Here is a 27,893-nt window from a genome sequence, read left to right as displayed (position 1 = left end):
GTGCTTATAGAAGTGGCTATAGAATTTTTCAAATTTTAGCTAACCTCGGTCGGCCCAAGTAATGTAACTATAGTGGATATTATCTCTAAGATCATCACCCGAACACCGATTTTTTGAAACGGACATGTTACCTACCACCCACCGAATGTGGGTTCACAAACTCTGGTATTTCATCCAACCCACTGCATAACCAGTCAAGTATGTAAAAGGTATAAAGGTGAAGTAATTCATTGACCTCAATTTTATGTCATATAGGAAACAAATTTCATCAAATGGTTGCAATATAAATTGCTAAGTAATTTCATTTCTACAAGAAGAATCAAACATTGGCTTGTCTATGAGAAATGGAAAAGAAGAAAAACGATAACATTCTTAATTAACCTGTAACTAAAATTGCAAAAAAAAAAAAAATCCTTACAAAAGAATTATATCGAAAAAGAACAAAAAAGAAAGCAACTTACAAATAAAACAACTACACCATTATATCTACACCTTATATTCTCTTTCTCCCAAGAGAAATTCTTTCCTTTTACTCTTCTCTTCTTCCTAACGAGCAAAGAGTCCGTTAAAAAGACCTTTAATGGCGAAGAACGAGAAGAACATCAAACACTGTTCGGTATCATAATTATTTCTTATGTGATTTTTTTTTCTGGGGCAGTGTACCCGTTGCCCACGATATTACTCTGTCTACTTGATCAAATATAGGTCTAGTTGTTCTTCCTAACTCATTGAACCTGTTCACCGATTAGGTCAAGACCTACCAATAAAAATGCTATTCCTTGAAAGAGCAGAAAATAGAAATGTATACCCTGTGCAGAAAGCAAGCTTCTAGCTGCTGCAGTTAGAAGAAGGAAGGCGAGGGCAAGTTCCTTGGTATAAATTCTGTTATGCTTCTTTTTCTTAACTTCATTTTTTTCTTGTTTTCGAGCTTCTTCTTTCACCAAGGCATCAAAGTCGGGAACTGAATTGCCTCGAATCTGCTGTGGTTTTGATTCTTTCTCGAGTAGAGAAACTAGATCACCCTCGGACGAGCGACCAGATTTTTTAGTGACTACCCATTCATAGGCGCTTCCTAGTTGGAAAAGGCCGGAAATCATGGCATTGAATTTTGTAACAGACATAGTGTTTTCAAAGAGAAGGTAAGGGACGATAAATGGGAAGGATTTTGGGGCAGGTAAGATATTTAGGAATGACATAGTAGCTGGGATATAGCAGACAACCCAAGATGGGAGCTCGGCCTCTGGGATGAACATGGTCATTGGTAGAATAATGCAGAATAAGGTGAAGGAATAGAAAGGAAGAATCAATTTTCTCAACAAAAAGAAGAGGAAGATCATGTTTGCTTTCTTCCAAATGCTAATCTGCATTAACCAAAATCGAACAAATAGATTGTTAGCTCTAGAAGGAAACGAAAATGTCAAATTGTCACTTAGTCTAAAACCATCAAATATAAAAAGTAAAACGCAATAATGTGTATGTACCAAGGGTCTATGGCGCAATAATGTGTATGTACCAAGGGTGTACGGCTCAAATGTGGAGCAGACTATCCAAGACCTAACAACGGGTTGTTACGGTTTCCATTCTTTGTGTTTTGACAATGAAAATGAAAATATAACAAGGAGACCCTAGCAATCTATTAAACAGGTTAATGGCATAGTCGTCATAGTCGGTCTGTCATAGTCAGTCAGCCCTAACTATAGTAACCCAAGTTTATAATCGTCACACGATTATATGTGCAATTATAATTTTGTGGGTTGGAAACCCCTAACCTAAGAGTTAGTTTAAGTAATGGGTCGGGTTTGATTTTTAGCTTTAAACAACACATAAGACACACCCAAGAACGACAGACCAATGAGGGTTAAAAACCTTATAATACCTTGGCTTTGATAATGGCAGGCAAACAAAGACGGAACAACTGCATAGGACCAGAATGCCACCGATGTTGCTGTTTTCGATAAGCTTCATACGACTCTGGTATCTCACATTGGCACTGAAACAAGAAAATCAAACTGATGTTAAGAGCATAACTACTTAAAATTACCGAATCATTCATTTCTCTGTGAAAAAGTACACATGGTTTATACCTCGACATCGTTAAGGAAGATGAACTTCCAACCATGGAGATGAGCTCGAACAGCAATATCCATGTCTTCCACTGTCGTCCTCTCCATCCACCCTCCAACTTCTTCCAAAGCCTTTATCCTCCAAACCCCAGCGGTTCCATTAAACCCAAAGAAGTTTAAGAAAATTCCATTAACTTGTTGTTCGACTTCGAAGTGAAATGCTAAGTTAATATTCTGCAATCTTGTGAGCAAGTTTTCGTCCTTGTTCACAAATGACCACCTTGCTTGAACCAATGCTAGTTCATCGTTACCCTATAACCAGAATGTTTCAATTATCCATTAGAGAAGAACAACTCAAGCATTTAAATATCGGTAAAATCAAGGAGGAATAGATAATGTACCTCAAAATGGGGAACCGTCTTTTTAAGAAAATCAGGAGTGGGTTGAAAATCAGCATCGAAGATGGTAACAAACTCGTAATCTTTCACGTAACTACAATTCATAGCAGACTTAAGATTTCCAGCTTTATATCCATCTCTTAAGACCCGATGTCTATAAACGATATTGGCACCTTGTTGTTGCCATTTATGAACCTCTTCTTTAATCAGTAATTGAGTTGGTACATCATCAGAATCATCAAGAACTTGTATAAGCATTTTCGATCTAGGCCAATCGATATTGCAGACAGCACCAATAGATTGCTGATAAACCTGATTATGAGTTTCAAAGCGAATTAGACAATAAACTCTAATAGTCTTAGAATACACCATGAATCAATCAGATCTAACAAAGATGATAAAACTACTCATAAACTCTAAAGATCTGATTTGGGTAAGTACGAATTCGAATAATTTGAACTATAATTTATAATCGATGAAAAGTACGAAAAAAAAAATTTACCTCCTTTTCATTGCACATAGGGATCTGAATGAGAACCATTGGGAAGAAACCATCAGCATTATCTTTTCCGGATTCAATATCTTTAAGACCCTGTTTAGGAACAGGTTTGATCTTCTTCAATCGGATCCAGAAACAACCCAAACAGAGAATTAATCGATCTAAACTCTGAATAAGGAACAAAACTATACAGAAATTGGCAAGGAATTGAAGTGGTGGAGCAAGATATTGAACCCTAATAAAAACCCATCCAGAATAAATATAATCAAATAAACCCTTAACTCCATTATTAGAAGTTGTAATGAGATTTTCTAACTGTGATTGAGGAGAACCCAAATGCCAACCTTTGAAATAAGCAACAATTTCAAACCCTAATAGTACTATTGATAACCATAAAAACACTTTGATGAAGAAATAGAATCTCTTCTTAACTTTTTGATTCTCAGTACTACCGATCTCACTGCCGACATCTGAATCTGTTCTACCAGAAACAACTCGACGTTTAACGGCACCAAATAGGTTAGAAATTGCAGGAACAATTGAAGTTAAACAACCAGCAGCTTTATGAGCTTTGAGAAGAAGAACCCAAGTTAATTGTTTAGCATTTTTACCTCTACCTTTGTTTGATCCTGAAATTAAATCATCTTCAGAAGTGGGTTGTTCAAGTTCAAGCATAGACCAATTAGGGTTTTCCATTTTTACAACAACAGGAGTACCTCTTTGAGTATCATTTGACCACCAATCAAATGAAGGTGCCATTTCCAATAAAAATCTCAACTACCCAAGTTATAAAAATGTGAAAGAATTAAACCCTTTTAAATTGGAAGTTCAAATCACTTGATTTTAGTACCAACCCACAAAATTAAAAGCTTGTTGCTACTGTTTTCTTGATCTCATTTTTCAGATTATGAATGACAAAAAGAAGAAAACAAACTAACAAATAGAACCTTAAAGTATAGAGAGAGAAAGAGAGAGATGACTAAAATGCAGCAAGATTCAGATCATATAAGTTGAGAGATTGAGAGATTGAGAGAGAGAGAGTCTAGAGAGAGAAAGAAGTAAGCAACAGCTCAACACGTCTTTAAAGATTGATTAGAAAATTAAGACACTGTAGAGAGAGAAAGAGATAGATAGAACAGAACGTAAAACACGGATAAATAAGTTCCTTCTAGTAAAGTCTATCTCTCTCTCTATAAATAAATCAGTAAATAAGTTCAAGTTGAGAAGAAATGATTAAAAAGTAAAAAACTTTAGAATCTACCAACCCAGAAATTGATGAACAAAAATTTCCTTTTTTCACCTAATCCCACAAAAAATCTCTGTTTATCTTCTATTCTACTCTATTTCTCTCTAAAGAAGAAAAAGAATGTAACTTTATGAGAGAGAAAACCCAATTTAGATCTGTAAATGTTTGTTGATTACAGCAAGGATTTGATAATTAAGACAAAATTAAGAATGGGGTTTAGTTATTTTTTTTTCCATTTGTTGAATAAAGAAGAGGAGGTTTCTTTGGTCTTTCCTTCCTTTTGGATTGAACATTGAACATGGGTAGAGAGAGAAAGTAAGAAACTTCTTTCAGTGTCTGTCTCCCTCATCTTAATTACGTGTGGAAGATGACAATTTTTGCCTGGAGCTTCTAAATTCCAAATTAAACTGTACACGTGATTCTTCTAAACAAAAATGATCATCCCCTTGAAAGAAATAATTAAAAAAAAGTATATATATATACTAGTAATAATAATGTGAAAGAGATCATGAGGATAATTTGGAAAGGATTGTAAGAAAAGTTTTGAAGTCAATAATTAAAAAAATTCAGTAAAGTGGACAAAGGTGTAATCCAATTTGTATTGACATTTTGGCAAGTTTTCTTTGCAATGGATAGGTTATTTGTGGGTGGAAATAAAACCCTATATAATTGTAATTATCGAGCCAGGTCGACCTGGAAGAGATCGGGTTAGTTCGGTTGTCAGGTAAACAGGTAAACTAGACCTTCGTCTAGATCTGGAGCCCAGATCCAGACAAAGGTGTGCAAGACCACCAGCAAACAGAGCTCTTTTTGTACCGACGAGAGTAGAGAGGGAGAGAAGAAAAGAAGAAGAAGAATCTTTTTTTCTGAAGGTCGTCGACCAACGACCTTTTACCGGAGAAGAAGGGTGGGGTGGTGAGAGGGAGAGATAAAGTGGAGGTGAGAAATGATGAAATGGAGGAAAAAATGAGAGGTGAGGTGGAAATAGATGTTTTAAGATTTTTTTCAGAATTAATTCATTTTGATCCCTAAGGGTATTTTTGAAAAAGCTTAAAAAAATTTGGGGTAAAAACGGTGAGTAAGTCACAAATTGGAGTGCAAAACGGAATTAATCTTAAAACAATCTTAAACCAATAAGTTTGTATTCCAAGTTCTGCAGACCTTATAAAAATATTGAACTAATAACCCCTACTTAGAAATTTGTTTGAGGTTCCTTTGGAGATGTTATTTCTTCCATGAAATCTTCTCGTGAAATAAAGACTTCGTTGGCATTCTTTCGAAAAAGTCCGGATTTTGGGTATCAAAATATTATTGAGGCATAAAGACTTTGGTAAATCATATTTAATACGAGGGAATCCGAATGTATATCAATTCGTTAGTTTTACATTCCCTAACCTTCATTTTCACCCTTACCCCGAACACTACCCACCACTACTCTGTTATTGTGTTTTTTGGCGAAAGGCTCCTCTTCGCTCTAAACGGAGTGAGGGGGGAGAAAGATATGAAACAAATACTTCATATAAATGGTGGTGGGGGTGGTTGGAGGGAAAAAAAATGAAGGTGAAGACTATGAGATAAAAGCACAAATAAATTGTTTCCCAAATTGAATAGGCCCCGACTTTAGGGAATAAAGAAAACTCACTTGGGCATAAAGACTGTGTCAGTAAACATTGACATAGGGGCATATTCTTTTTTTTTTAGCTAAAAAAATGTCTTGATCAAACATTGCCCCCCTAATCTTCATCTTCTCTCTTCAACCGTCTTCAGATTTTCAGAGACACAGAGAGGACCCTTCAGAAAGACGATGGTTTAGGGAATTCTTCTCTACTCCCCCCCGTGAATCTTCCTTACTTTCACCCATCGACACATACAAGTTAGAGAGAGAAAGTTAAGCTTCTCCGAGCAAAAATTTAATCCCATCTTACCCTAATTCCTAAAGAGTCCTTGCGAGAATAGTCCCACATGGGAAAAGGGGTAACTAGCAATCAAGAATATAATGTATAAGTCCTTTCCACACATTGCCAATCGGTTTTGAGTTGGATGAGAACAAACTTAACATGGTATCAGAGCTAGGCCAACACGTGATAGGCTTAAAAGTCGCATGTGGTCCACGTTACCCGAAACAAAAAATCACGTGTTAAGTTAACCACGCCACACGTGAGGGGGCGTGTGAGAATAGTCCCATATGAGAGAAGGGGTAACTAGCAACCAAGAATATAATGTATAAGTCCTCTCCACTCATTGCCAATTGATTTTGAATTGGATGACCACAAACTTAACAGTTCTTTTGCTATCCTGATGTAGTTCCTTTTTAGACCAAGAAAATGGAGAAAGGCGCATAAATTCATACCGGAAGTACTATATTGAAGTTTCCTTTGAGTTTTATGGTTGCTTTAGCTGTTATTTTAGGATTCAGTTTGGGGTTTTTGTTGTTTATTTAACCATGTCAGCTTCTGATTATAGCTTCCTTAAGCTTCCTGGGACTCTTGAAAATCTTCAAATTCCCAGGTAATATTCTTTCTAAATTAGAGAAACAGTGACAGATAAAGGTAGATGAAGCAGGAAAAAGAGAAAGGAAGGGAGCAAGAACAAGAGAGTGGGGGGAGAGGGAGAAATAATGTGTGTGTGTGTGTGTGTGTGTGTGTGTGTGTGTGTGTGTGTGTGTGTGTGTGTGAGAGATAGAGAGAGGGAAAGGTCGAGAGAGAGTAACAGTGAGTGAGAGAGAAGAGGTGGCAATGGTGGTTGAAATGGAGTGGTGGTGAAAGTGATAGAGAACATAGAAGATTAGGGGGCAATATTTGATCAAGTTAATTTTTGGACTTAAAATATATGCCTCCAAAAATGTATGAAAAACACATGGATCCTCTATAGAACTTATTCTCCGGAAATTATGTCCCAAAACTGCAACCATCCAATATTGATATTGATAATAAGTTTTAGGGTTATTTCCAAATGACCCTCAACTTTGTGACCAGCTTCCTGCCTAGCCCATACTTTAGCAAAAATACCTATATGGCCTCCTTTTTCAGTGACCATTATAACACCTTTAACCAGTCATCACCTTCTCTCCTCCATCTCATCACCTCTCTCTGCCACCTCACCTGCTCGCCATCTCATTGTCTTCTCCGGCAAAATCGCCGACCGGAAAATTTTCGGCCGGTGACTTTCAAACCTAAAAAAAAAATTGCTCTCTCTCTTTCTCTAAATTTTTTTTCTTTCCCCTCTCTCTAGATCTAGAGAGAGTGAGAGGAAGTCTGTTCAAGGTCCCGGCCGGACCTTGAACAGTCTCGCCCAGACCTTGAACAGATTAGACCTTAAACAGATTAGACCTTAAACAGATCAGACCTTGAATAGATCAGACCTTGAACAGATCCGTTCAAGGTCTGTTCAGACCTTGAACATACTTTCTCTCTCTAGATCTAGAGAGAGGGGAAAGAAGAATTTTAGAGAGAGAGAGAGAGGAGAAAGCAAAACAATTTTTTTTTTATAAGGTTTGAAGGTCGCCGACCGGCGATTTTTGCAGGAAGCTGATGCTTAAGCAAAAAAACTGGGTTAAGAATTTTTGATGCTTAAGCAAAAAACGGCATCCTTTGTGAAATACCAAACTCGAGACTCGAGAGGGAATCCATTCGGCGCCAAACTGACCTTCTTGACAAATTGGGTAGTAGTAAACAATGGCATAGAAGCCGGTAGTCCTAGAGAAGCCGGCATCACGCCGTCGTGCCTTCATGTATTAGTTTAAACAATGGAAGAGTCATGTAAGGCGGATATTTCTTTATCAAATTTCAAACATAAGAGGTATAAACTATTGTGGAGAATTGAATCCAGTCGAAAAGCGAGCAAAAATTGTGGGCCGGGTTTGACCTCAAAACCTGGCATAGAATAATATTCTAATTTTTGACTTAAAAAAGGTTGTGTTTGTTATAACAGAAACCAGAGATGACTTTAAAAATTGTGCAAATATAAATGGAATAAAAGCGGAAAGATAAATAAAACAATAATAAGAATGTTAAATCGGTGCTCGATAAGATTCATATATATTTTGTTAAACGAAATACTCTATCCTTTTATAGAGCGGTGATAGTTTAGTCACAGCAATTACTTCGTGAATTACGATCTTTGTTTCTAGAATTGAATCATTTCATTGTATCTGAGAAAGCTTTCAAATTAATATGAAGGAAGTTTGATCTCAATGAATCAAAATTTTGACCAATATAAACATTCAACACTTTCGAATATGCCGAACGACTAAGCGTTTGGGTCAATAAAATCCTGCCTAATTGAGATAGTTGGAGAGGTGACGAAACCGTATACTTTTTATTACCAAACTATTTAAAAAATTGATGGTTTCGTGAAAAAAATTTTGGGCCGACAAAAGGTGAAATTTGTGTTTGTGAAAATTATTTGAGTAGTTAGAAATGAAAAAGAAGACCCAAAATTTTGTGAACAGTGTGCGGTCGAGTTTGATGACTCTTGGATACGAGATATCAAATGGGATGCATCAGGTGACATGTCCAATAACTCATGTGTGGTATTGGGAACGCCTGCTCAGTTACATTGTGAACCTTTTAGATAAACCTCTTATAGAATTAAAAGTCCTATTATACTGCGCCGTCTGAATTGATCTAAATATTATTTACATATTGGGAACAAAAATTTGTCATCCCATTCAGTCCAAATGATGCTCTGACTTTGACATGTCTCTTGATAAGAGGAACACGAACCTCAGAATTATGGGTGTATTTAACACTCCAAAAAAAAAGGGGATTTGATCTACGGTCGAGATTAATAGAAATTGCTATTTGTACCTCGTTAAGAAGACTTATTTCATATAATTAAGCATTCCATTTCTTGAAGTTTAAAAATAAATTTGAAGCAAATATGACACGGTTACAAGGGCCTGTTCATCACATATAGGCTTTAGTTTAAAGACATCATGTCATAACTTATCGAAGTGAAGTAGAGGTCTAAAAGATTAAACAGAATGATACATAGACAAGTAAATTTCTTATGAATCCTAAAGTATTCTTTCAATTGGAGCATTCGAAGGAAAGTAGACTACTCAAAAATTTTACATTTCATTTATATCATCATTGAAGAAAGAATTCACAAATTCTAAATAAAAAATGTAACTATCATAAAAGAAGAATGAATCAATGAAATATTAGTTGATCCTGACTAGCACTTGAGTATGGGGTTTTTCTAGAACGATATTTGAAAATCGAATGGTTCGGTTTAGTTGAGTTCGCTCTGTTCTGTTTGACAGACCGTTGTTCGCTTGCTCCAGCTAAATATATTAGTAGGACGAAATGATATGACATCCTGTACCACAGACCACAAATGACTCGAATACATAATAGTAAAGCTCCTTATAGTAGTTGGGGACAAACCGAAGACAATCAGCCACTCTTGCCGGATCATAATTAAATGGCTCCACTAAAGACAGTGTGAATAATTATTTTTAAGTTTGTACATGTTAGTTAAAGTACTTTCTATAGTTGATTAATTGGGTCAGAGATACATTGTGTCATTTTAATGGTTTCATAGAGTCCTCACAGAGTCACAGGAGAAAAATATGTAAGAAATTTCTTATCTCTCAAACTGAAACTTTTTCTTTTTTGTTTTTTCTTTCTTTAATATACACACTAAAAGCCATTACATTTATCATGAAAGACATTTTATATCATAAATGTCATATAAAGATCTTTAAGACTATTCGAGGGGTAGAAAGTTCATTCTTACAGTTACTTTATTTTTTTGTCGACAAAAGTAAAAAAATGATAGATTTTATCTCCACTAGAATCAAACTTAGGAATAACATTTGACGTCAATAAACAACCACCAGCTAAACGAGATTGTGTTTGTTTTATTTGCTTTAAATGCATATTAGAAATTTGTTACAAGACCTAAATCAATTTTAATCTACTCCTATATAATAACGGAGTAAGATATCTTTTTTAGAATATACCCTAATCTTCAATTGTTAAGATTAAACCTCTTAAAATTATTTCGAAGATATGGGATTCTCAAACTTATCTTCAAATATTAAGATTATATCTTTTAAGCTTATCTTTAACAACTAAGATTACACCACCCGAACTTTTCTCAAACAATTAAGATTATAGAACTGTCAGTGCTCGCCTGACAAATTATATCCTCGTTTTTTTTACATGTGATGTCGGACTCGTTTGAATATAATTGATTTAAGTTTATTAGACACCTCAAACTCGGTAAGATAAATCAGATCTAGACAATGAGAAGAAACAAACACAATTACAGGTCAAAAAATTAAGCCAAAACTAATTAACCAGTAATTAGTTTTAGAACAAACTAAACATAGGAAGGGAGAGATTTAGAGACAGAAAAAAAAGACATGAATGTCGTTGTAGTTAGAAGCCTGGCATCAACTTGGCGGTTATTTTCAGATCCCCTGTTTGTTTCTAGAAACCCAGCTGTTTTCTTTAAGGCACAAGCTGGTGGGTGAGTTCTATTGGCACCCAGAACAATTGCTTTACGCGCCTCATTTAACCAAAAAGCTTCGTCAAATTTTAACTGTAAAGGAGCGTCTACAACAATAATTGTAGTCGCCTATAGAACGTCAAATTTTGCGTTTGCTCCCTGCCATTTCCCACTTTAACTATTTTCCCTATACTACGATGTATCAAGTGCCAAATATAACGACTTACGTAGATCGTACTCGAGTTTCAAAAAAAAAAAAACTATTTTACCTGTACAATTATAAAGTTAGGTTAGGAGGAGCTATTGGATTTCGTCTATTATTTGTACTTTTATATTTTCTTCCCTAAATTTCGGAAAGAAAGATACCCTTTGAATCTTCCACCTTCCAATAAAATAAAATAAAAAAACAAAAAAAACCTAGACCAGCTAAACCCGATTGGAGCAAGTTTGGGACTTCACTAAATACCACTGGTTAAATTTAAATCTCCAAAAAATAATTATATTTCATAATTAAACAATATGTATTTCTTTGAATTTTTTGGGGGAAAATGCCTAAAACTATCCCCCAATATTAAAGTGTCTAGAGGTTCTAGGTCTACTTAGTGTTTCACCAATTGGAGATTCTAAATAACTCATTAATTTAGCTCGTTAGATAACTTACGACTTTACAAAGTCCGATCAAGGTCGGAAATTATTCATGTTGAACAAGTCATTCAAGACGAACGATTGAGATTTGAGTTTGTCTGACTAGTGACTGAATTGTTGAGTTGTGTGACGATTCTCCACTGATTACGATCAATTATTTTAAATTCTTTATAGATAGCCTCAAACAATGGAACTCTAATAATGGAATTATTGTGCTGATCGAGATCTGATCTAGACAAGAAAAAAAATCTTCAAGGGGGTATCACATAAGATCACAAACATACATAGTTGGCAATCTAATTAGTTCATGTGAGGGGGGAGATTTAAATTCTTTATAAATAGCCTCAAACAATTCATCAACTCGTTTGTTTGTCCTCGTATTTGAACCAATAGATTAGTTAGTCCTCTAATGATCAGTAACGGGTGACCCGTTAATGACAATCCGCCATTTCGATATTTAAGGAAAGCTCAAAACGAGTACAAAACAATCTGACGTACCACGGCAACAAGTACAAAACTCATACAAATTAATAAACACACACATATATGTAAGCATTTTGCCATTACAACAACTCAAACAAACCGAATGAGATCACTCAAGTATCAAACAGATTGAAAAGCGTAGAGTTCTTGTGGTAAAAGAGAAGAGAAAGATGGAAAAATGACAAGTTAAGGTAAGATTCAATGAAAGAATTGAACAATAATCTATTCAAAGTTATCCCACAAAAGTTAAAATCAAGAGATAACCTTGGTTGGTGTCTTTGTGCAGTTCGTTGGTGTGGGATTGCCATGAAAATGTGGCTCTTTTGGAACCGTTCCAGGTCTTCTTCCTCGTGAAGTAGACCTACCTGGTGCATTGGCGACGATGGTGCCACCCTTCTCTAGCTTTGCTTCCTTCGGTCTTGAAATAGTTGCTGCCGATGTTTCTTTTATCACACTTAGTTTACATTGTGGTATCAGAGATTGTGTTATTTTTCTAGTTACAACCATCCTGCTAGAATAAACAGAGAAACATACTAAGAATCAAATAAGTAAATTGGATAGTAAATTGGATAGTAAATTGTATGCGTAATAATTCACCGACAAGGCCTACTTTAAGTACGAAAGAAAATGAGATGGAGATACCTTTGAGGCCTACCAAGTTGTTGCTGCGGCAACTGAGATTGATTGATTGTCCTCCGACTACTCAATGCTTGAGATGCTTTCTCCTTGATGTCTTCCAACTGTTTTGTCGAAATATTAGGCTCCCAATGGTTTAACTAAACTTACTATGTTTTCATTTTTCTTGTTTAACAACAATTCCATTGATACCTAAAAATTATCTCGACCACTCAATCGACACCCCCGTGTGTTCGGGTGGGTGATCCCCCTCAAGATTCGTAAAAAAAATAGTCCGCTGGTTCGGGTGATTGAGCTAACTTTGAGATATCAATAGCATTTGTAATTTCTGAGATAAGAGTTATTATGAGGACAAATAATTGTTATACCTTCTTCTGCCTCAGTATTGTTGTGGTTGTGACCCTTTTTGGAGCGGACGGGTACTTTGATGTCTCAAGGTATTTGGATTTGACTTGACGCTGTAATAGAGAATCAGGTGAGAACAGATAAAAGATATGAATATCATGAAAGAACAAGGGAAATAATTTTATCTTACTCACAGTCTGAATCTTCTGAATTCTTTTACTAGTTTCCATTTGATTGCCTTCTCGATGATCATTTTCATGTCTACATTCTACACTAGACTTCTCGTTCAGCTAAAATTTAAGATAAAAGGCAATACTGAAGATTTAGTATTACACCAAGTTTCATGTCGATTCATGTTAATTTCTTATTTCAAATAAGAACTTAATCAAAGTTAATTACTTACTTCCATCTCATTTCCCTGCTTTCTTTGTGAATCTGCATCTGAATTCTTTGCAGCAGTTGCGATTTCTCTTAGAGGAGCAAGAAGCTTTTTCTCAAGTTTTGCTTCCCTTAGAATTCCTCTTTCCTGAAATAATCAATCTCTTTGTTATTCAAAAAAAGCATCTAAAAAGCATTTGCAACTTTTGAAATCAAATATAATCATTTAAGAGCCATTTTCTTACATCAGTTCTTAGTCGGAAAGGCTTAGGATTTGTCGGTTTTGTTTTCTTATATTTCCCTCCTAAGGTACCAGTAGCTGTGACAGCGCAAGATCCCTTCACAGTTTTACCAGTTGGACCCTGCTCGACAATTCGAAGTACTCAACTGTCAGTATCTAAGATTAGACGCTTTCTTACAAGTACATAATAACAATACAAGTAAAACTGTTCAAATGGACCAACTGACCTTTTGATGTTTTTCAGGAAAATCATTTTCGCTGATATTCTTTCGCACATTCTCATCATTCAGATTTAATTCTCTGTTATCAGTTGCAAATGCACTATAAGAAGTTAGGAGAGGACAATCATATATATCTTAACCAGTAGATGAAAAGGTATTATACCGGTTGTTCGCAGAAGTGGAAGCATTTTCTTTGTCATCAATTTCCGTGGGTTCTTTCCTACATCCTTTTCTGCTTGAAGGATGTGACATTGGATATACTTTTTCTTCTAATATCAACTCCCCTAAGTTAGACTTCATCATATCCTTCGGTTGGATTTCTTCATTACTCCTTGCTATTTCTAACTCCGAAGTTTCGGATTTGTGACAATCCTTTTCTTCAGAATCTTTTTCTGTACTTGGAACTGGTTCCATAATATCTATAGTATTATCCTCTTCTACTGCAATCATATGCTCCTCCTCAATAGTCTTGGTATTTCCCAATACAGAACAAACATTAATAGACCCTTTCCTTGATTTCTCATCGATTTCCATATCACTAAAATCATCAATTGGACCATGTTGAGGTGACACTGTGATGGATTTTTGCAAATTCCCTTTACTTTTGCTCTTCGAACGTCTTAAAGATTTTGGTTTACCCTTATGATCTCGAGAAAGTTTGGTTCGATTCTTGCTCGTTTGATTACGCAACTTTGACTCTAAAGGTTCCGCAGAAGCAGTGACACGTTTATCTGGACCACGAGGAGTACACCCTGCTAGTTCACATGGCTGATTTGATTGATCGTTAATCTCAAGCTTCTTCATTCCAGAACAAATATCAGTGCCTGGAGTCTGGGACTCCACAGCTTTCTTCGGGGAACCGAAGAGTGATTTTGCTACTAGTCTATTTCTTGGAATTGCAGGTTTAGCTTTTGGGTTTTGAACACTTCGAAACGGGTCTTGACTTGGGAGACACTTTTTATTCCTAGGAGTTGTCAAAGCTTTGGCGGCAACAGAAGATTTCTTTGCCTTCTCTTTTGGAGTTGAGTTGAGTTTACAAAGAGGATGAACTTTCACTTTGGCATCTGCTAGCTTTTGAGAAAGGGATGTGACTACTGTTAATCTCGACATTCTACGCTTAGAAGATTTTGCAGGAGCCGAAAGTGGGCATTTCATATTTGCAGAAGCTTGTCTACTTAGAGTTTTACGAAATCGAAAATTCGGACTCCTTGCCGCCATTACCTGCGTTATAATTCATTGGTCATGATTCAAGAAAGGTATGATCAACGATACAAAAGGGCAAGGAGTAACTAACTAACCCGAAGAACAAATTGTTTGTAGATTGTCTCTGGGTCCATCTCCTCCTCATGTTTCAAATCACAGCCTGAACCACATTTAAGTTATAAATACAGATAAACTTTCAAGGTGCACAAAATTTAGGTAGCACTAAAGCTACAAACTAGAACAAAAAGGAAATACACAAGAAATTATTAGTAGGCAAAAGATTGTAATGCGAGAGAGATGCATTGACTTTTAGTTTGATATCCAAACCAAGCTCACCGTCTTCTCAAGCAATGCGGAAAGAAAAAAATCCCTAAATATTTACTTAATGATCTTAGAAATAGCTTACAATCTAAATTCTTGCCATTTGATCTGTTCAACATAGGCTCAGAGGTTCAAGGGTGTATATCGAGCCATTTGTTAAAGTAACAGGAAACCGAAAATGACCTTAACTTCTTGCTCCAATTCCAAAATTAGGGTTTAAAGAAACCATAATGTTACAGACTAATTCTAATAGCAATTCTTGAACAGAGAAGGAGCTAAGGATGGCAACCTTGCTATTCCTTTTTGAGTAGGCCATCTTCCTAAATCCTAATCACTTCAATTATTGCTCTGTTGAGGAAATTTCTTACTCTCTCTCTCTCTCTCTCTCTCTCTCTCCATTAATAAGTCATTTCCTTAGCTAATCCTTCTTCCCCACAACAAAAAAGATACCCTTTTGGCTAAAAAAGGACAAACCCTAATTTCATTACCAAACAGATAGATTGATTTAAGTAGATTTCATTAAAACTAGCAAGTAATTGATATATGATTAGTGAATAATGGAAAAGCACAAAATAACAACAAACAAACTGAAAATGAAGGAGATAACTCACCAACACGCAAGCAAAACCAGGAACGATCATCAACCTGAAGAGATTTATCAGGAGCGGTTAAATCAACAAATTTTGGAGCTTCAATCTTTTCATAGATCTCATCATCATCTGAATCGTTACTTAACACGGTAACATCGAAATTGGGTACTAATTCATCAAATTTCTCCATTAATTGGGATCTGAAAGACAACTAGAGAAGGAATTTAGGAACTAAAGAGATAAAGTGAAGTTATTTTTGCGCTATTCTTCTAGGGTTTCAAACCCAAAAAAGGAAGAACCTGAAGGAGCGTTTGAAAAACAGTGTGAGAGTAAAAATTGTTTCTTTCCTTTTGAATCGCACTGGTTGAGTAACCGAGGAGGTTTAAATATTGAAGATTTCTCCAAGTAGCCGTTGGGAGTGTCTGTTTTCGGACATTTTGAAAGATTATAATGAAATTTTAGGGGTACGTTTGGTAACTTAAGAAAAAATTGTAAGAAAACGTGAAACGCTCGACCCTAGCCTAGCCCTAGTGGTGGGAAAGAAACCGGAAGACCACAACCCGAATCGTTTGTCCGAGAGAAATAAAGCCCATGGGTTCCCGATGGATGTAACGGTCAGAACCCGACTGGCCGATGGGAAAGGCGCCTCGGACTCGGCCAAATTCTTGTGTCTGGTAACGAAACGGTATACCTCCGTCCAACAACACTCGTCCTCATAACCAACTAATAAGAGAAACTTTAAAAACCTATTTTTGGATTTAAAACTAATTGATTTACTTATGTGGCACTTAGAGATCCTCAAGAGGACACTCTAAATTTAGAGTATCCTCTTAAGGATCTCTAAAATAAATTTTGACACATCACTTTAGAGATTCATGTTGAGTTTCGCACTGGAGATGGATTTTAAAGAAAAACTCTAAAAAATCCTATGTGACACTTTAAGATTTAGAGCATCTCCAATGCAAAACTCATAAATATCTCTATTCATCCTATGTGTCAAGTTCCAATTGAAATTCTCACTCCTAGATGGCTTTAATAGAGTTCGTCAATTTTTTTTGTCTCCAATTCAAAACTCTAAACTTATCTTATTTACTTATGTGGCATAGTTAATTTTGTCAATAAATAATTAGTTATTTTAGAAAATATAGAAGACTCGATTTCTATTGATTGAAAATCAAATATGATGAGTTGGACAATTAGATATATCTCAAGAGGACACTCTAGAAATAGAGTGTCCTCTTGAGACATCTCTATTCCACCCTCGACATGTCATCTTAGAGATCCAAATATAGTGTTGCATTGGAGAGGAGTTTAAAGAAAAAACTCTAAAAATCCTAGGTGGCACTCAGAGTTTCTAAGATTGAGTGTTGCATTGGAGATGCTCTTAGAGTTTGAGCTAGTGTGGCATTGGAGATGCTCTCACGCTCAATCTTTTTACCCTCTCAAGTCTCATAAACTGAGTTTGTATCAAAGGTTTGCTTTGAACCTCCAATTGAATCTGATCATCTCCTCGCTCAAATAAGTGATATTACCTCATGTTTAATTTTTTTTCTCGAAATTTGGTGGTCTTCATACTTACTGCGTCGAGTTGATCATCTGTTGAGGATTGCTTCACAGATATATATATATATCTCGTTCGATTCGCGCGACTTTCAAAGATTGTTTCATTGAGACAGTGAAGTTTGTGAACTGTATGCTTTTTTAAACTGTAACTTTTAAAATTGTAAATTTTGTAAATTGTAAACTTTCAAAGGTATTATGTTTCTTCTTCATTTTTAAATTGTAAATTGTAATGGGTGGAGAAGCCCGCAGCTGCTTTCAGAAAGCGTGGACCAAAACCGTCTGATACCTTGACAAGCCCGACGAAATTAGCAGGCCCGGGCGGACAATGGATCAAATACTCCTTGAATGTGACAACTCGAGATTGCCCGCCTAAACTGGTCGTTACCAACCTAAGATGTCCGAGCCGATCGATCCAACGAGGTTAGAGTCAGATACCATCCGACCAAATCGATTTCCACCCGTTGGAGTAAGAGCTTATCCAATGGGACACGCAAGAAATGTCTAGTGTCAATTAAGATTCTCTTTCCTAATTGAATAAAAAAACTTCATTGTCTCCAATAGAGATCTCTACAATAACTCTATTTAATAAATATGTCATTCTTAAATTTAATAAGAAAAAATAATGTTTCCTATTGGTTTAAATTTCAAAATTTGATGAGTTGACACTTAAAGGAATTCAAGAAAACACTCTAATTTTATAGTGTCTCTATTGAGAGTCTCTATAATAAATGCTCCCACATCATCATGAAGTGTTCAAAAGAGTGTTCCATTGGAGAATGTTTTCTTAACAAAAACAGTAAGAATCCCAAGTGGCGCTCTAAGTTTTGGAGTTTGAGTGTCTCATTGGAGATGTTCTAAGGGTTAGAACCAAGGAACGAAAAATCGACATATTTTGGTCAAAATCGTCGAAATATGTCGGTTTTTTAAATTAGGGAAACGGAAAGCCACTTATAGAAGTTTCTTGTAGATTTTCGATCGAAATTCGAAATATTCGAAATTTGACCACGAAAACAAACCTTCATCCTTTTTTCTCCATCTTTTGGTGGATTTCTTTTTGATTTCATTTCCATTTCATTGTTTGTTATATTCTCCGTGAAAACTCCATGAAACTACAACTAGTTTTAGAAGATTGCAGACGAAATCCCAGAGAAAGAAAGCGGCATCAGAGAGAGGAAGAAGAAGAATAATAAACTTCTTTCTTCAGAGACCCTAATCTATTAGGGGAGTTTTAAGGGCACCCATCATAAGAGTAAGAGACGCCTCTCTCAAGGCAGACGTTTTTGACACTTATGAAGGGCACCCTTAAAACTTACCTTTTCTGTTATTTTTAGTTCATGTTTTTTAATGTTATAAATTTGTTATTTACCCCTTATCCTACCTGTGTGATTGCACTTTACTCCTCAAACCAACTAATTCTGTTACAAATCCGTTATATTTTTCATTTTTGTACCTCATATCAACTCTTGATAACTATAATAATAATAATGTTCTCTTTTCCAGGACTTTAGGTTTCATGATGGATAAAATATATTATTATATAAAATTCCAACATATCTATCATTTCTGTAGTTTGTAAAACTTCCGAAAGAATCAAATTCATAAAATTAGTTTTCAGGGTTTTAGACGACGAATTTACGAAAGAAAAGAAATTCCATGTGGTTAAGAAAAGATATTACGAATACTTCTTAAATATGGTTCAGAGTTTTAACCTATTTAATATTTTATTTTCAATCTTTTACCTTAAACTTATTATAATTCTATAAATATTTTGAGAAAAATCCCAAACGGCCTGAAAAAATGGGTCGAGGTCGAAAGTTGACGACCGACTCCCATTAGACGGGTTATGTTGAGAGAGAAATGACTCGTCTAATGGGAACCGTCAACATCGTTTTTCGCCCTGTGGCGGACTCATTTACTTGGGTCATTTAGCATAATTGACTTTTGAGTTAATTCTGTTTTGAGCCCTAGTTTGTAACTAACTCGCCGTTTTGGTCCTCATAAGTGTCCGACAATTCGATTTGCCTTCTAAGACCAAAAAACAAATTAAAATTATTGAAGTCACATCATCTCCTCTTCTTTCCTCCGTTTATCCCATCTCACTTCCATTTAATGTTATTAAGTTTTTTAGAAATTTATTTCATTTTGGCCCGTAAGGAGGTATTCCGAGAAGAAGTTAATATTTTTTCCCCTGAGATCTAAATCGAACTATCAGACACTTTATGGGGGGGGGGGGGGGGGGGGGGGGGAGTTAATAAAAAATTAGGGGCCAAATCGGAATTAACCCGACCTCGAAATGAGACAAGCAAAGTTACGAAAGAGCCAGAAAGGCAAACAGGTCATAAGAGTAACTCCAACCCCTGCCTGTCTTAGGCCGAAAAAACAACTTTTTTACTCAAAATTTTCAGCCTCAGCTCAGCCTAAAAAACTCAGCTCCAACCCAGCCTCCCTTTCGGCTTAAAATGTATGCACGTGGGAAACGCGTGTGTGGACTTTTTGTCGGTGTGCGAAAAACGTGTGTGATTTTGTGTATGTACGAAACACATGTTTGAATTATTCGAAATAACATTTTTTTTCCAAGGTTGAAAAATTATTCAGAGAACGACACGTCGATAGGAAGTATTTTAATTATTAATTTGTGATTTTTTGTTAGAGTTAAAAAAAACTAATTAAAATTTTAAAATTTCAATTAAATTAATTATATTAAGATAAAAATTTTAAATTTTGGCCTCAGCCAGGCCTAGGTTGGATTTGCTCTAAGAGCATCTACAATGCAAGATCCAAACTCTAAATCTTAGCGAGTCACAATTTTTTAGAGGTTCTCTTCAAATTCATTTTTTCACACTTGACACATAATAGTGGAGATGCTCTAAGTCCTATTGGCTGAAAAGGACAGTCTGAAATTCAAATAATAGGAACCAGAATGGAGATAGCCGGTTTCAGTTTATGTATATTGGATATACAAAGTTCAGTTCAACTTCAAAGTAACGAATAAACTGAAACTCCATTAACAAAATAATGGATTTTGGGTGCTCAGAACTTAGTAAATGGAGAGAATCTCTCTCCTCTTACCAATCTACTTTGGAATCCATTAACAAACCCCAATTACTTGAACTTGACGATTTCTACCGTAATCAACTTCCTCCTCTCTTACTCCAACGAAACCCTAACTCTTTCATCACCAAACCAGAACTCACCAAACTTATGCAATGGAAGCTCACCAGAGGCAAATGGAGGTACTCACTTCTAATCCCCCCCTCTCTCTCTCAAACTTTCTCATTTAATGTTCATTTTGTAGGCCTCGTCTATTGGATTTTGTTTCTTCTCTAGACGAGAAAGTGGTGAAATCTGCTTCAGAGAAAGCTTTCAAATCTCTTCCTGATGTTTCAAAAGCTATTTCAGAACTCACAGTTTTGAAAGGGGTTGGACCTGCTACAGCTTCTGCTATTCTTGCTGCTTATGCTCCTGATGTTGCCCCTTTTATGTCTGATGAGGTCAAGTTTTGCAAAGTTAGGGTTTTGTTGAGATTTTTGATGTTTTCTGAGACAATTCTTGATTATGGTGGTGGTGTTGTTTGTGTTTTTGATTTATAGGCAATGGTGGCAGCACTTGGTAATTCAAAAGATTATACATTGAAACAATATATCAAATTCACTGAAAAACTAGTCACCAAATCAAAGGTTTGTTTTGTTCTTGTTGATTTTGATATTTAAAACCAGATTAAAGAACAACTTAAGTCAAGGGTTGTAATTGTTCGCATTTAGTTTTTCGATTAGGGAAATTTCGTATATATTGTGATGAAAATCATGAGATAAGAAAATTAATTACTCCCTAGCAAAAAAGATAGGATGAGGAAGTAGGAGTAATTCTAGTTATGAGAAATGAATAGTAACAAGATTGGGACTTACTTTACGATTCTAGTGTAAAATGGATTAAGAAAACGTAAGGACTCCACTTTGTCTGGGCGGAACTTTTGTGAAACTTCACACATTTATGCCTTGGTCGCTAGTGAAGTCACGCAAACTATTATCTTGTTAGCTCATGTGAATTTGAAGGAAATAGGGAGTGATAATTCGTAAGTTTTATGAAATAGCTTGATATATTCCACCCGATGTTGCCAAGTTCCTTTGTGCTAATTAGAAGTTTGTCAACGTAGTAGAACTTAAATAAAAACAACCAAGGCATAAGTAGGATGTGAACGTCTGCAATAATTCCGCAGATGCCAGGTGATCCAACATAACATATACAAAACTTACTTTACACTTTATTACTCCTCTGATGAATCCCTTCTCACCCTGCTTAAGCCACGAGCGAAAATTAATAGACAATAACTCTCTTGCACAATAGGGGAGTGTAGTAAACAAATCTAGATGATCTCAACTATTTTTTATCGTCATTTTTTCGCTAAAATATTTGAACTCTCTAATATGGGACTAACATCTCATTGAGCAAATCGCGTTGTAGCATATTTGGTTTTTGATGCTCTTCTCTCTCTTGCTGGTTAGGATAGGAGCTTACTAGCTTGGTAATTTAAAATCTAGGGGTAGTTACTATTTTTTACTGAGGTTATTTTCCTTTGCATCGTTGTAGTGTTCTAAGATGCTACTTGGATTTGATTCGTCGGGTTCACATAAACTTGCTTGGTCATTGTTCATTGATGCCTTTTAATGTCATTTCCGCTACGGAAATTTGCTTTAGTTCAAGATGTGGTTAATACGATATAGCTCTAGATTATAGTAATAGTCCTAATTATGTGAATTCCTGATATCTCCTTCATTTCTCCGGTCTTACAATTTTCAGGAACTGAGTGTAGAAGGCGAATCCTTCACGCCATCAGATGTTGAGAGAGCTTTGTGGAGCTCTGCCATAGGTGCGAAGGAGTTAGCATCACCCGGAGATACGGAGTTAAAGGTTAACTCAAAAAGTAACTCGGGCAAAAGAAAGCGAAAATCTTGAGGAACCTACCAAGCCAGTGCCTCTTAACTTATAATTTATTCAGGTCAGCAAGGATTCTGTAGTAGCTTTCTATTTTGGATTTTACAAGTTACAACTTGGTTGCCTTTGGTCACATACCTAAATGCTCTCTCTCTCTCTCTCATGACACGAGTTTAAATGCCTCCTTTTCTTCTTGTTCTGTTCCAGGAATAGCTCCTCCCCGGTTTCAAGTTCAATCCAGGGATGGAATTTTGTATCTAATTTCCTGCATGAAGATTTGGAGGACATCTTGGCTGAAAACTGACCCCTTTTGTTGTTTAGTCGAAGCATATGTAATGACAGAACTGATCTAGTTTACAATTTGAAAGAAAAAAATGGTTTATTTTACATTTCCCACTTGGTGTGATTCAATCCAACTATATCCAGGTTGCTTTATCACTCTATTCTTCTCCATTACTTCTCTAACATTAGCTGCTTCTTCCCATTTTCCAGCAGAAGCATAAACATTTGAAAGAAGAACATAAACAGCTGAATTATCAGGTTCTCTCTCTAGAATAAAGTCAGCTGCAATTTTTCCTAGTCTCACATTACCATGAGCAGCACAAGCACTTAATAATGGCCACCAGATAGAAGAATCTGCTTCAAATGGCATATCATTTATTAACTTCTCTGCCTCATCTAAGTGTCCCGCTCGAGCCAAAAGATCGATAATGCACGAATAATGATCAATTCCAGGTTCTATTCTGTACTCCTCTACCATTGAAAAGAAAATCCGACGGCCCTCATCTACCAAACCGGCATGACTACAAGCTGAGAGAACTGCAGTGAAAGTGGCTTCATCTGGTTTAATAGAACCTAATTCCTTCATTCTATTATAGCAAAAGACAGCTTCTTCACCTTCCCCATGCTGTCCATAAGCTGAAGTCATAGAGTTCCATGATACTACATCTTTTTCAGGCATCAAATGGAAAACCCTAGATGCCCAAGCTAAAACTCCACATTTTGCATACATAGTAATGAGAGCATTACCCAGAGAAATTTCTGAATGGAACTCCGATCTGATAATATAACCGTGTACCTGATTCCCATACCTCAAAGCTGATATGCTCGAACAAATGTTTAAAATGATACTAAGAGTGTACAGACATGGCTTCATTTTGGACTGCAACTTACAGAAAATCTCTAAGCCTAGCAATGGCAACCTATTAAACAGGCATGCAGATATAATCGAATTCCAGGATATCAAATTTCTGTAAGGCATCTCTACAAAGATATAATTTGCACTTTCAATCTGCCCATGCTTCGAATATGCAGAAATCATAGCATTGCAGACTTGGGTATTTATGAGGAGTCCATTTTTCGTTACAAGAGCCTGAATCATCTTAGTAAACCCTAATTCCGAGCATCCTAATATACTACCAACTGTGTAATCATCTGGTTTAATCCCTTGGGTCTGCATTTGTCGGAACACCGTGACTGCTGACTCATAATCCCCTCCCCGAACATAACCAGCAGTCATGGAGTTCCACGAGACGAGGTCCTTATTTCTTAATCTTTCGAAAACCACACTAGAAGCAGCCAAATCCCCACAATTAGAATACATAGTAATGGCAGCATTGCTCACAGAGGTAATACCTTCAAAACCCATCTTTATGATTTCAGCATATATTTGTTCACCAATTCCTAGCATTTCCTTCGACGAGCATGAACTCAAAATACTCACAAAAGTAAGCTCAGTTGGCTTAAAATAAGCTTCTTTCATGTCCATGAACATCAACAAAGCTTCCAACTCTCTTCCTCTTCCCACTAATCCAGCTATCATGGCATTAAAACTAATCTGATTAACTTCATTACTTTTGGCTTCTTCAAACACTTCAAATGCATCACTAACCGTTCCAGAGTTGAAGTACATTGAAATCAGAGAGTTCATCACAGAAACTCGAACAAAATACCCAGTTTTAAGAACAAGAGAATGAACATGCCTCCCGAAATCCAATAACGGGGACGAACTACACAAACTAAGAACACTAGCGAAACTATAATGATCATGTCTCAAACCCAACCGATGCATTCGAGTAAACATCTCGAAAGCAATATCCAAGTACCCATTCTCTATAGAACCTGTAATGACAGCATTCCAAACTGCAACACTTGTTTGAGGAATTTTCTCGAACAACTCGAGAGCATATTCGATTTTGATCAATTTTACATGAGCAGATAAAAGAGTAGTCCATGAGTAAATATCAGGAATGGGTATCTCATAAAAAACTCTGTTTACAGAATTAATGTCATTAGATTTAGTGTAGAGAGAGAGAAGGGAATTGCAGACATGAGGGTAAGATTTAAAACCAGAATGAATGATAAGAGAGTGAAGTTGGTTACCAAATGAAAGGTTTAAAAGATTAGCTGAAGCTGTGAGAGTGCTGGTAAAGGAGTAGTGATCAGGTTTGAGAGAGAAAGATGAATGGATTTGGTTGAAGATTTGGAGAGCTTCAGAGTAATGGTGTGAACGAGAGAGATTTGAGATAGAAGAGTTGAGTTTTATGAGAAGTTGGGTTGGATTTTCAGTTGGTTTTAGATTTATGGAGGTTAGGTTTTTTGGTGGGAAGGTAAGCTTCATTAGCGTCTAAGTTTTTTTTCTCTCTCTAACTGAACAGTTCATTGCGTTTCTTCCTCTTTAACTCATATTCCCTCTCAATTCTCTCATAGAGTTCATGGTTGTATTTATGGCTAGAAAAAGACATGAATACAACCTAAATTTGCTTGTGTGAAATTAGGTTTAAAAAGCCATAATGATATGATTTTCTTTCATTTCATTGGTGTTTGAATGATCTAAAAAGTGAATAACATATTGTTGAGCATGTTTTATTATTTGATTTCGAGTAAAATTAGATAGTGATGAAAGATGAAAATTGTAATCTGCCCTAAAATCTACTAGATGGACTGGACTAGCCCTAGACCTAATAGGTCCAAACGGATAAGTTGATCCGGGACTTAAGAGGGCCCAACGGATTAGTTGATCGGGGACCTAAGAGGACCAAACTGATCAGTTGATCTGGGACTAAGAGGTGGAAACAGATCAGTTGATCTGTTAGGTTGTGTTAGGTCCTAGTCTGAGTACGTATCCCAGATTCATAGTTTTTGTGCATCAAACTATATATTACGTATTCAAATATCAAATAATGGGTTAGAAAATATTTGTATACATCATTACAAATATCAAATAATAAATTGGTGTCGGAGAATATCGATGGTAGTGGACCTTTACTTCTTTTAAAAATATGATATAACACAGTTGAATGATAAATACCTACACTCGGAGTGATGATTCTGTTTATTTGAGTGGAGTCGGTAGGTGTCGATGTTGTTGCCGTTGTCGTAGAAAGTTGGTAGTAGTGCACTCCTACCTAGGGTTTTGTTTTGGAAGAAAAAAAAATTATTTTGGAAGAAGAAGCTTGAAGAAGAAAAAAGAGGTGAACTTCACCCAAATTAGTTGACTGGATGCTTATAGAGACCTTAGGTCAATGGTCATTGACCCGAGTCCATGACATGGCCGCCCGCTTACAGCCATTTGGCCCGGTGCCTATAAAAGCGCCCTTGAGAAAATAGAAACACTATTATAAGCAAGTCCAGGACATATATGATTAATTTTATGGACCTATTTGTAAGAGTCTTAACATACAAACCCAACGCATTAAAAACTCTAGACCACTTTCGGCTTGGGTTTCTCGATTTTCTAGACGAAGGTTCTGACGAAGGCCCTGAGCGTGAGACAAATAGAAAGGTAAGAGAGAGGAGAGAAAAGAAAGAGGGAAGAAGAAAGAGAGAAAAAGGAAGAGGATAGAGGAAGACGAGTGGTGGTGGCCACTGCATAGTGATGGTGGTGGAAGTTCATGGTGGTGGTGGGAAGATGAGGAAGAAAAAACTAAAAAATATTAAATGTGGGTGGGTGTTGGAAGGAAACAAAAAAGTCTGAGTTTTTATGTTTCCACCCACAAATTTGTACCCCGAAAAACCTACATGTTTCTCCATTACTCGAATTAGCATAACGGAATTCATATTCTTAAATAACCCAAGTCTTTGTAAAAATCTGTAAACACAATTCGTTATGTAGTTAACTGCACATTTTTTATCATCAAAAAAAAAAAAAAAACTGCACATTTTTTTAATTAACTTGGTAGGCTGTAAGGTTTGTGGCGATAAAATGTCCAAGAGTAGTTGTATTTATCATAACTGCTCACTAAAAAGTATATATTGTCTGGGAAAATAGTCTAAAACATACTGCAATCGAAAATGGTGCCAAAGAAGTATCACATGGTAGAGTACCCAATACACATATGGTAGAGTACCCAATACTCACATGGTGTACCTAGGGGTGGGAAAACGGTTCGGGAACTCGATACCCGCCCCGATCCGCCCGAAACCCGACTGCTGCACGAGCTGGGCATACCCGGCCCGATGACTCGGGCTATATGGGCCGAGATTCGGACATGTCCTCATATCCGAGTCCCGGCCCGAAATACCCGCCCGAAACCAGTCCGTGAAGATCCGCCCGAAGCCCGTCCGTGAAGATCCGCCCGCTACCCGAAGGTTGCTACCCGAGCACCCTTCTAATCCACATATCACCAACAGAAATTTATATGTTCCAAAGGTGTGGGACTAAAGAGCTTGAGCTACTTAAAATTTTAGCTTTTACCAAGCCTTGTTTTGTGAAGCAAATGAAGAGGTAGATATAACCACTCCTCTTGCTTCTTTTACTTTAATCTCAACAAGGTGGGACTAAAAGCATGTCTTCAAAAGCAAATGAGAGGGTTATATATAACTTCTCTCCTTGCTTCTTTTATCTCTAACTCAAAGGCGTGGGACTAAAAGTTAAAGTTTGTTTAAAATTTGTTGTGTAAAGTTGGCCTTCTTGTGACCTTGACTAACTATGGGACATAGTCAATAGTAATTGACTACATCAAAAATGTCTATGAGTCAAGATAGTAGAATCTAGGCTTCTCGTAAAACTCTCAAATCCCGCCAATATTTGAATATAATAAATATAGATAATAAGATGATGAAATATCTGATTTATAGACCAACTAGTGTCGTCGTGTGATCCTTGATAGATTTAAAAAGGTATATATAGACCATTGATCCCTTTTATTTAGTCAAATATGTGCTTTGCTTTTTATAATTGAACTGCCATCTTCATTTTTTGGATTTGCATGATAATTTTAAGTTGAACAAATTATCATTTCTTCGTTCTTATAATAGTAACAATAAATATAATTATAATTTATGTACAAGTAAAACTATTCTGTAGATTTAAGAATTAGTGCGCCAACATAAGTGTTAAATTTGTACTCATCAAAACTAATTTACAATAGTGGATAGGACTCAAATACACGAGTGATGTTCTTTTTTTACATAAACGTGTGACGTTATTTGAGTCTAATATGTAGTATTTTTTTTGGGGAGATTTTATAGGGCCCCTCATTTTTGTTAAAAGGCCTCCCCTCAGTGATAATTTAGTAAAATGGTTCATGGGGAGGCCTTGTAACAAAATTGGGGAGGCCTTATAAAACTTGCCTTTTTTTTTTGTGTCCGTGTTACTTTTGTGTTGGTGGATAGGACTCTTTTAACATCTTTCAAGAAAGACGAGTTCCCTAGCTATTCTTTTTTACC

General features: G+C 36.2%; 4 protein-coding genes across 8 annotated transcripts; 1 reads left to right on the top strand and 3 right to left on the bottom strand.

Annotated features, from left to right (window-relative positions):
- Window positions 1–263: 263 nt before the first annotated feature.
- LOC147532450 (putative xyloglucan glycosyltransferase 12) lies at window positions 264–4,812 on the bottom strand. Its single transcript, XM_086645412.1, has 5 exons — window positions 2,964–4,812; window positions 2,465–2,773; window positions 2,085–2,375; window positions 1,877–1,990; window positions 264–1,361 (listed from the first exon to the last, which is right to left on the bottom strand). The coding sequence occupies exons 1-5, from the start codon at window positions 3,717–3,719 to the stop codon at window positions 726–728; spliced, it is 2,106 nt and encodes a 701-aa protein (XP_086501538.1). The 5' UTR covers window positions 3,720–4,812; the 3' UTR covers window positions 264–725.
- A 6,929-nt stretch (window positions 4,813–11,741) lies between these two features.
- Window positions 11,742–16,303, bottom strand: LOC147532449 (neurofilament heavy protein). 4 transcript variants are annotated; one of them, XR_015227294.1, is made up of 10 exons: window positions 15,750–16,148; window positions 14,913–14,977; window positions 13,778–14,835; window positions 13,621–13,693; window positions 13,398–13,514; window positions 13,178–13,300; window positions 12,965–13,064; window positions 12,798–12,887; window positions 12,436–12,533; window positions 11,742–12,304 (listed from the first exon to the last, which is right to left on the bottom strand). XR_015227294.1 is itself a non-coding variant. In XM_086645871.1 (10 exons), exons 1-10 carry the CDS (start codon window positions 15,916–15,918, stop codon window positions 12,046–12,048), a joined length of 2,148 nt encoding a protein of 715 aa, XP_086501997.1. In that variant the 5' UTR covers window positions 15,919–16,303; the 3' UTR covers window positions 11,742–12,045. The 4 variants fall into 4 exon arrangements, 2 of the variants coding, with proteins under 2 accessions (XP_086501997.1, XP_086501998.1); XR_015227293.1 differs by having other exon boundaries at window positions 11,742–12,301; XM_086645871.1 differs by having other exon boundaries at window positions 12,969–13,064; window positions 15,750–16,303.
- Window positions 16,304–20,234: 3,931 nt separating this feature from the next.
- On the top strand, window positions 20,235–25,084 carry LOC147532447 (DNA binding protein). Of its 2 annotated transcripts, XR_015227854.1 has the most exons (6): window positions 20,271–20,524; window positions 20,587–20,782; window positions 20,882–20,968; window positions 22,089–22,287; window positions 22,431–22,555; window positions 22,716–22,994. XR_015227854.1 is itself a non-coding variant. In XM_086648908.1 (5 exons), the coding sequence occupies exons 1-4, from the start codon at window positions 20,307–20,309 to the stop codon at window positions 22,242–22,244; spliced, it is 657 nt and encodes a 218-aa protein (XP_086505034.1). In that variant the 5' UTR covers window positions 20,235–20,306; the 3' UTR covers window positions 22,245–22,287; window positions 22,431–25,084. The 2 variants fall into 2 exon arrangements, 1 of the variants encoding a protein (XP_086505034.1); XM_086648908.1 differs by having other exon boundaries at window positions 20,235–20,524; window positions 22,431–25,084.
- On the bottom strand, window positions 22,262–24,843 carry LOC147532448 (Tetratricopeptide repeat (TPR)-like superfamily protein). The gene has a single exon (XM_086648907.1). The coding sequence runs from the start codon at window positions 24,841–24,843 to the stop codon at window positions 22,603–22,605; it is 2,241 nt and encodes a 746-aa protein (XP_086505033.1). The 3' UTR covers window positions 22,262–22,602.
- Window positions 25,085–27,893: the final 2,809 nt, after the last annotated feature.

Source organism: Eschscholzia californica, unplaced genomic scaffold, assembly GCF_041429995.1.
Source record: "Eschscholzia californica isolate CP2 unplaced genomic scaffold, dmEscCali1.0.p SCAF_6, whole genome shotgun sequence".
NCBI lineage: Eukaryota > Viridiplantae > Streptophyta > Magnoliopsida > Ranunculales > Papaveraceae > Eschscholzia > Eschscholzia californica.
The sequence above is the reverse complement of the archived record's forward strand: the minus strand, read 5'-3'. Positions and strand labels throughout refer to the sequence as shown.

Bases quoted from the DNA above. Each gene is read 5' to 3' on its own strand.
- LOC147532450 (XM_086645412.1), bottom strand. From the start codon at position 3,719: ATGGCACCTTCATTTGATTGGTGGTCAAATGATACTCAAAGAGGTACT. The intron at 2,376-2,464 runs GTACATTATCTA...TTCTGGTTATAG, and splicing joins AGACGGTTCCCCATTTTGAG to GGTAACGATGAACTAGCATT. The intron at 1,362-1,876 runs GTATTATAAGGT...TGGTTAATGCAG, and splicing joins CTGCCATTATCAAAGCCAAG to ATTAGCATTTGGAAGAAAGC.
- LOC147532449 (XM_086645871.1), bottom strand. From the start codon at position 15,918: ATGGAGAAATTTGATGAATTAGTACCCAATTTCGATGTTACCGTGTTA. The intron at 13,065-13,177 runs GTAAGTAATTAA...CTTAAATTTTAG, and splicing joins AGCAGGGAAATGAGATGGAA to CTGAACGAGAAGTCTAGTGT. The intron at 12,305-12,435 runs GTATCTCCATCT...TGTTTATTCTAG, and splicing joins CAACTTGGTAGGCCTCAAAG to CAGGATGGTTGTAACTAGAA.
- LOC147532447 (XM_086648908.1), top strand. From the start codon at position 20,307: ATGGATTTTGGGTGCTCAGAACTTAGTAAATGGAGAGAATCTCTCTCC. The intron at 20,783-20,881 runs GTCAAGTTTTGC...TTTGATTTATAG, and splicing joins CCCCTTTTATGTCTGATGAG to GCAATGGTGGCAGCACTTGG. The intron at 20,969-22,088 runs GTTTGTTTTGTT...TACAATTTTCAG, and splicing joins AACTAGTCACCAAATCAAAG to GAACTGAGTGTAGAAGGCGA.
- LOC147532448 (XM_086648907.1), bottom strand. From the start codon at position 24,843: ATGAAGCTTACCTTCCCACCAAAAAACCTAACCTCCATAAATCTAAAA.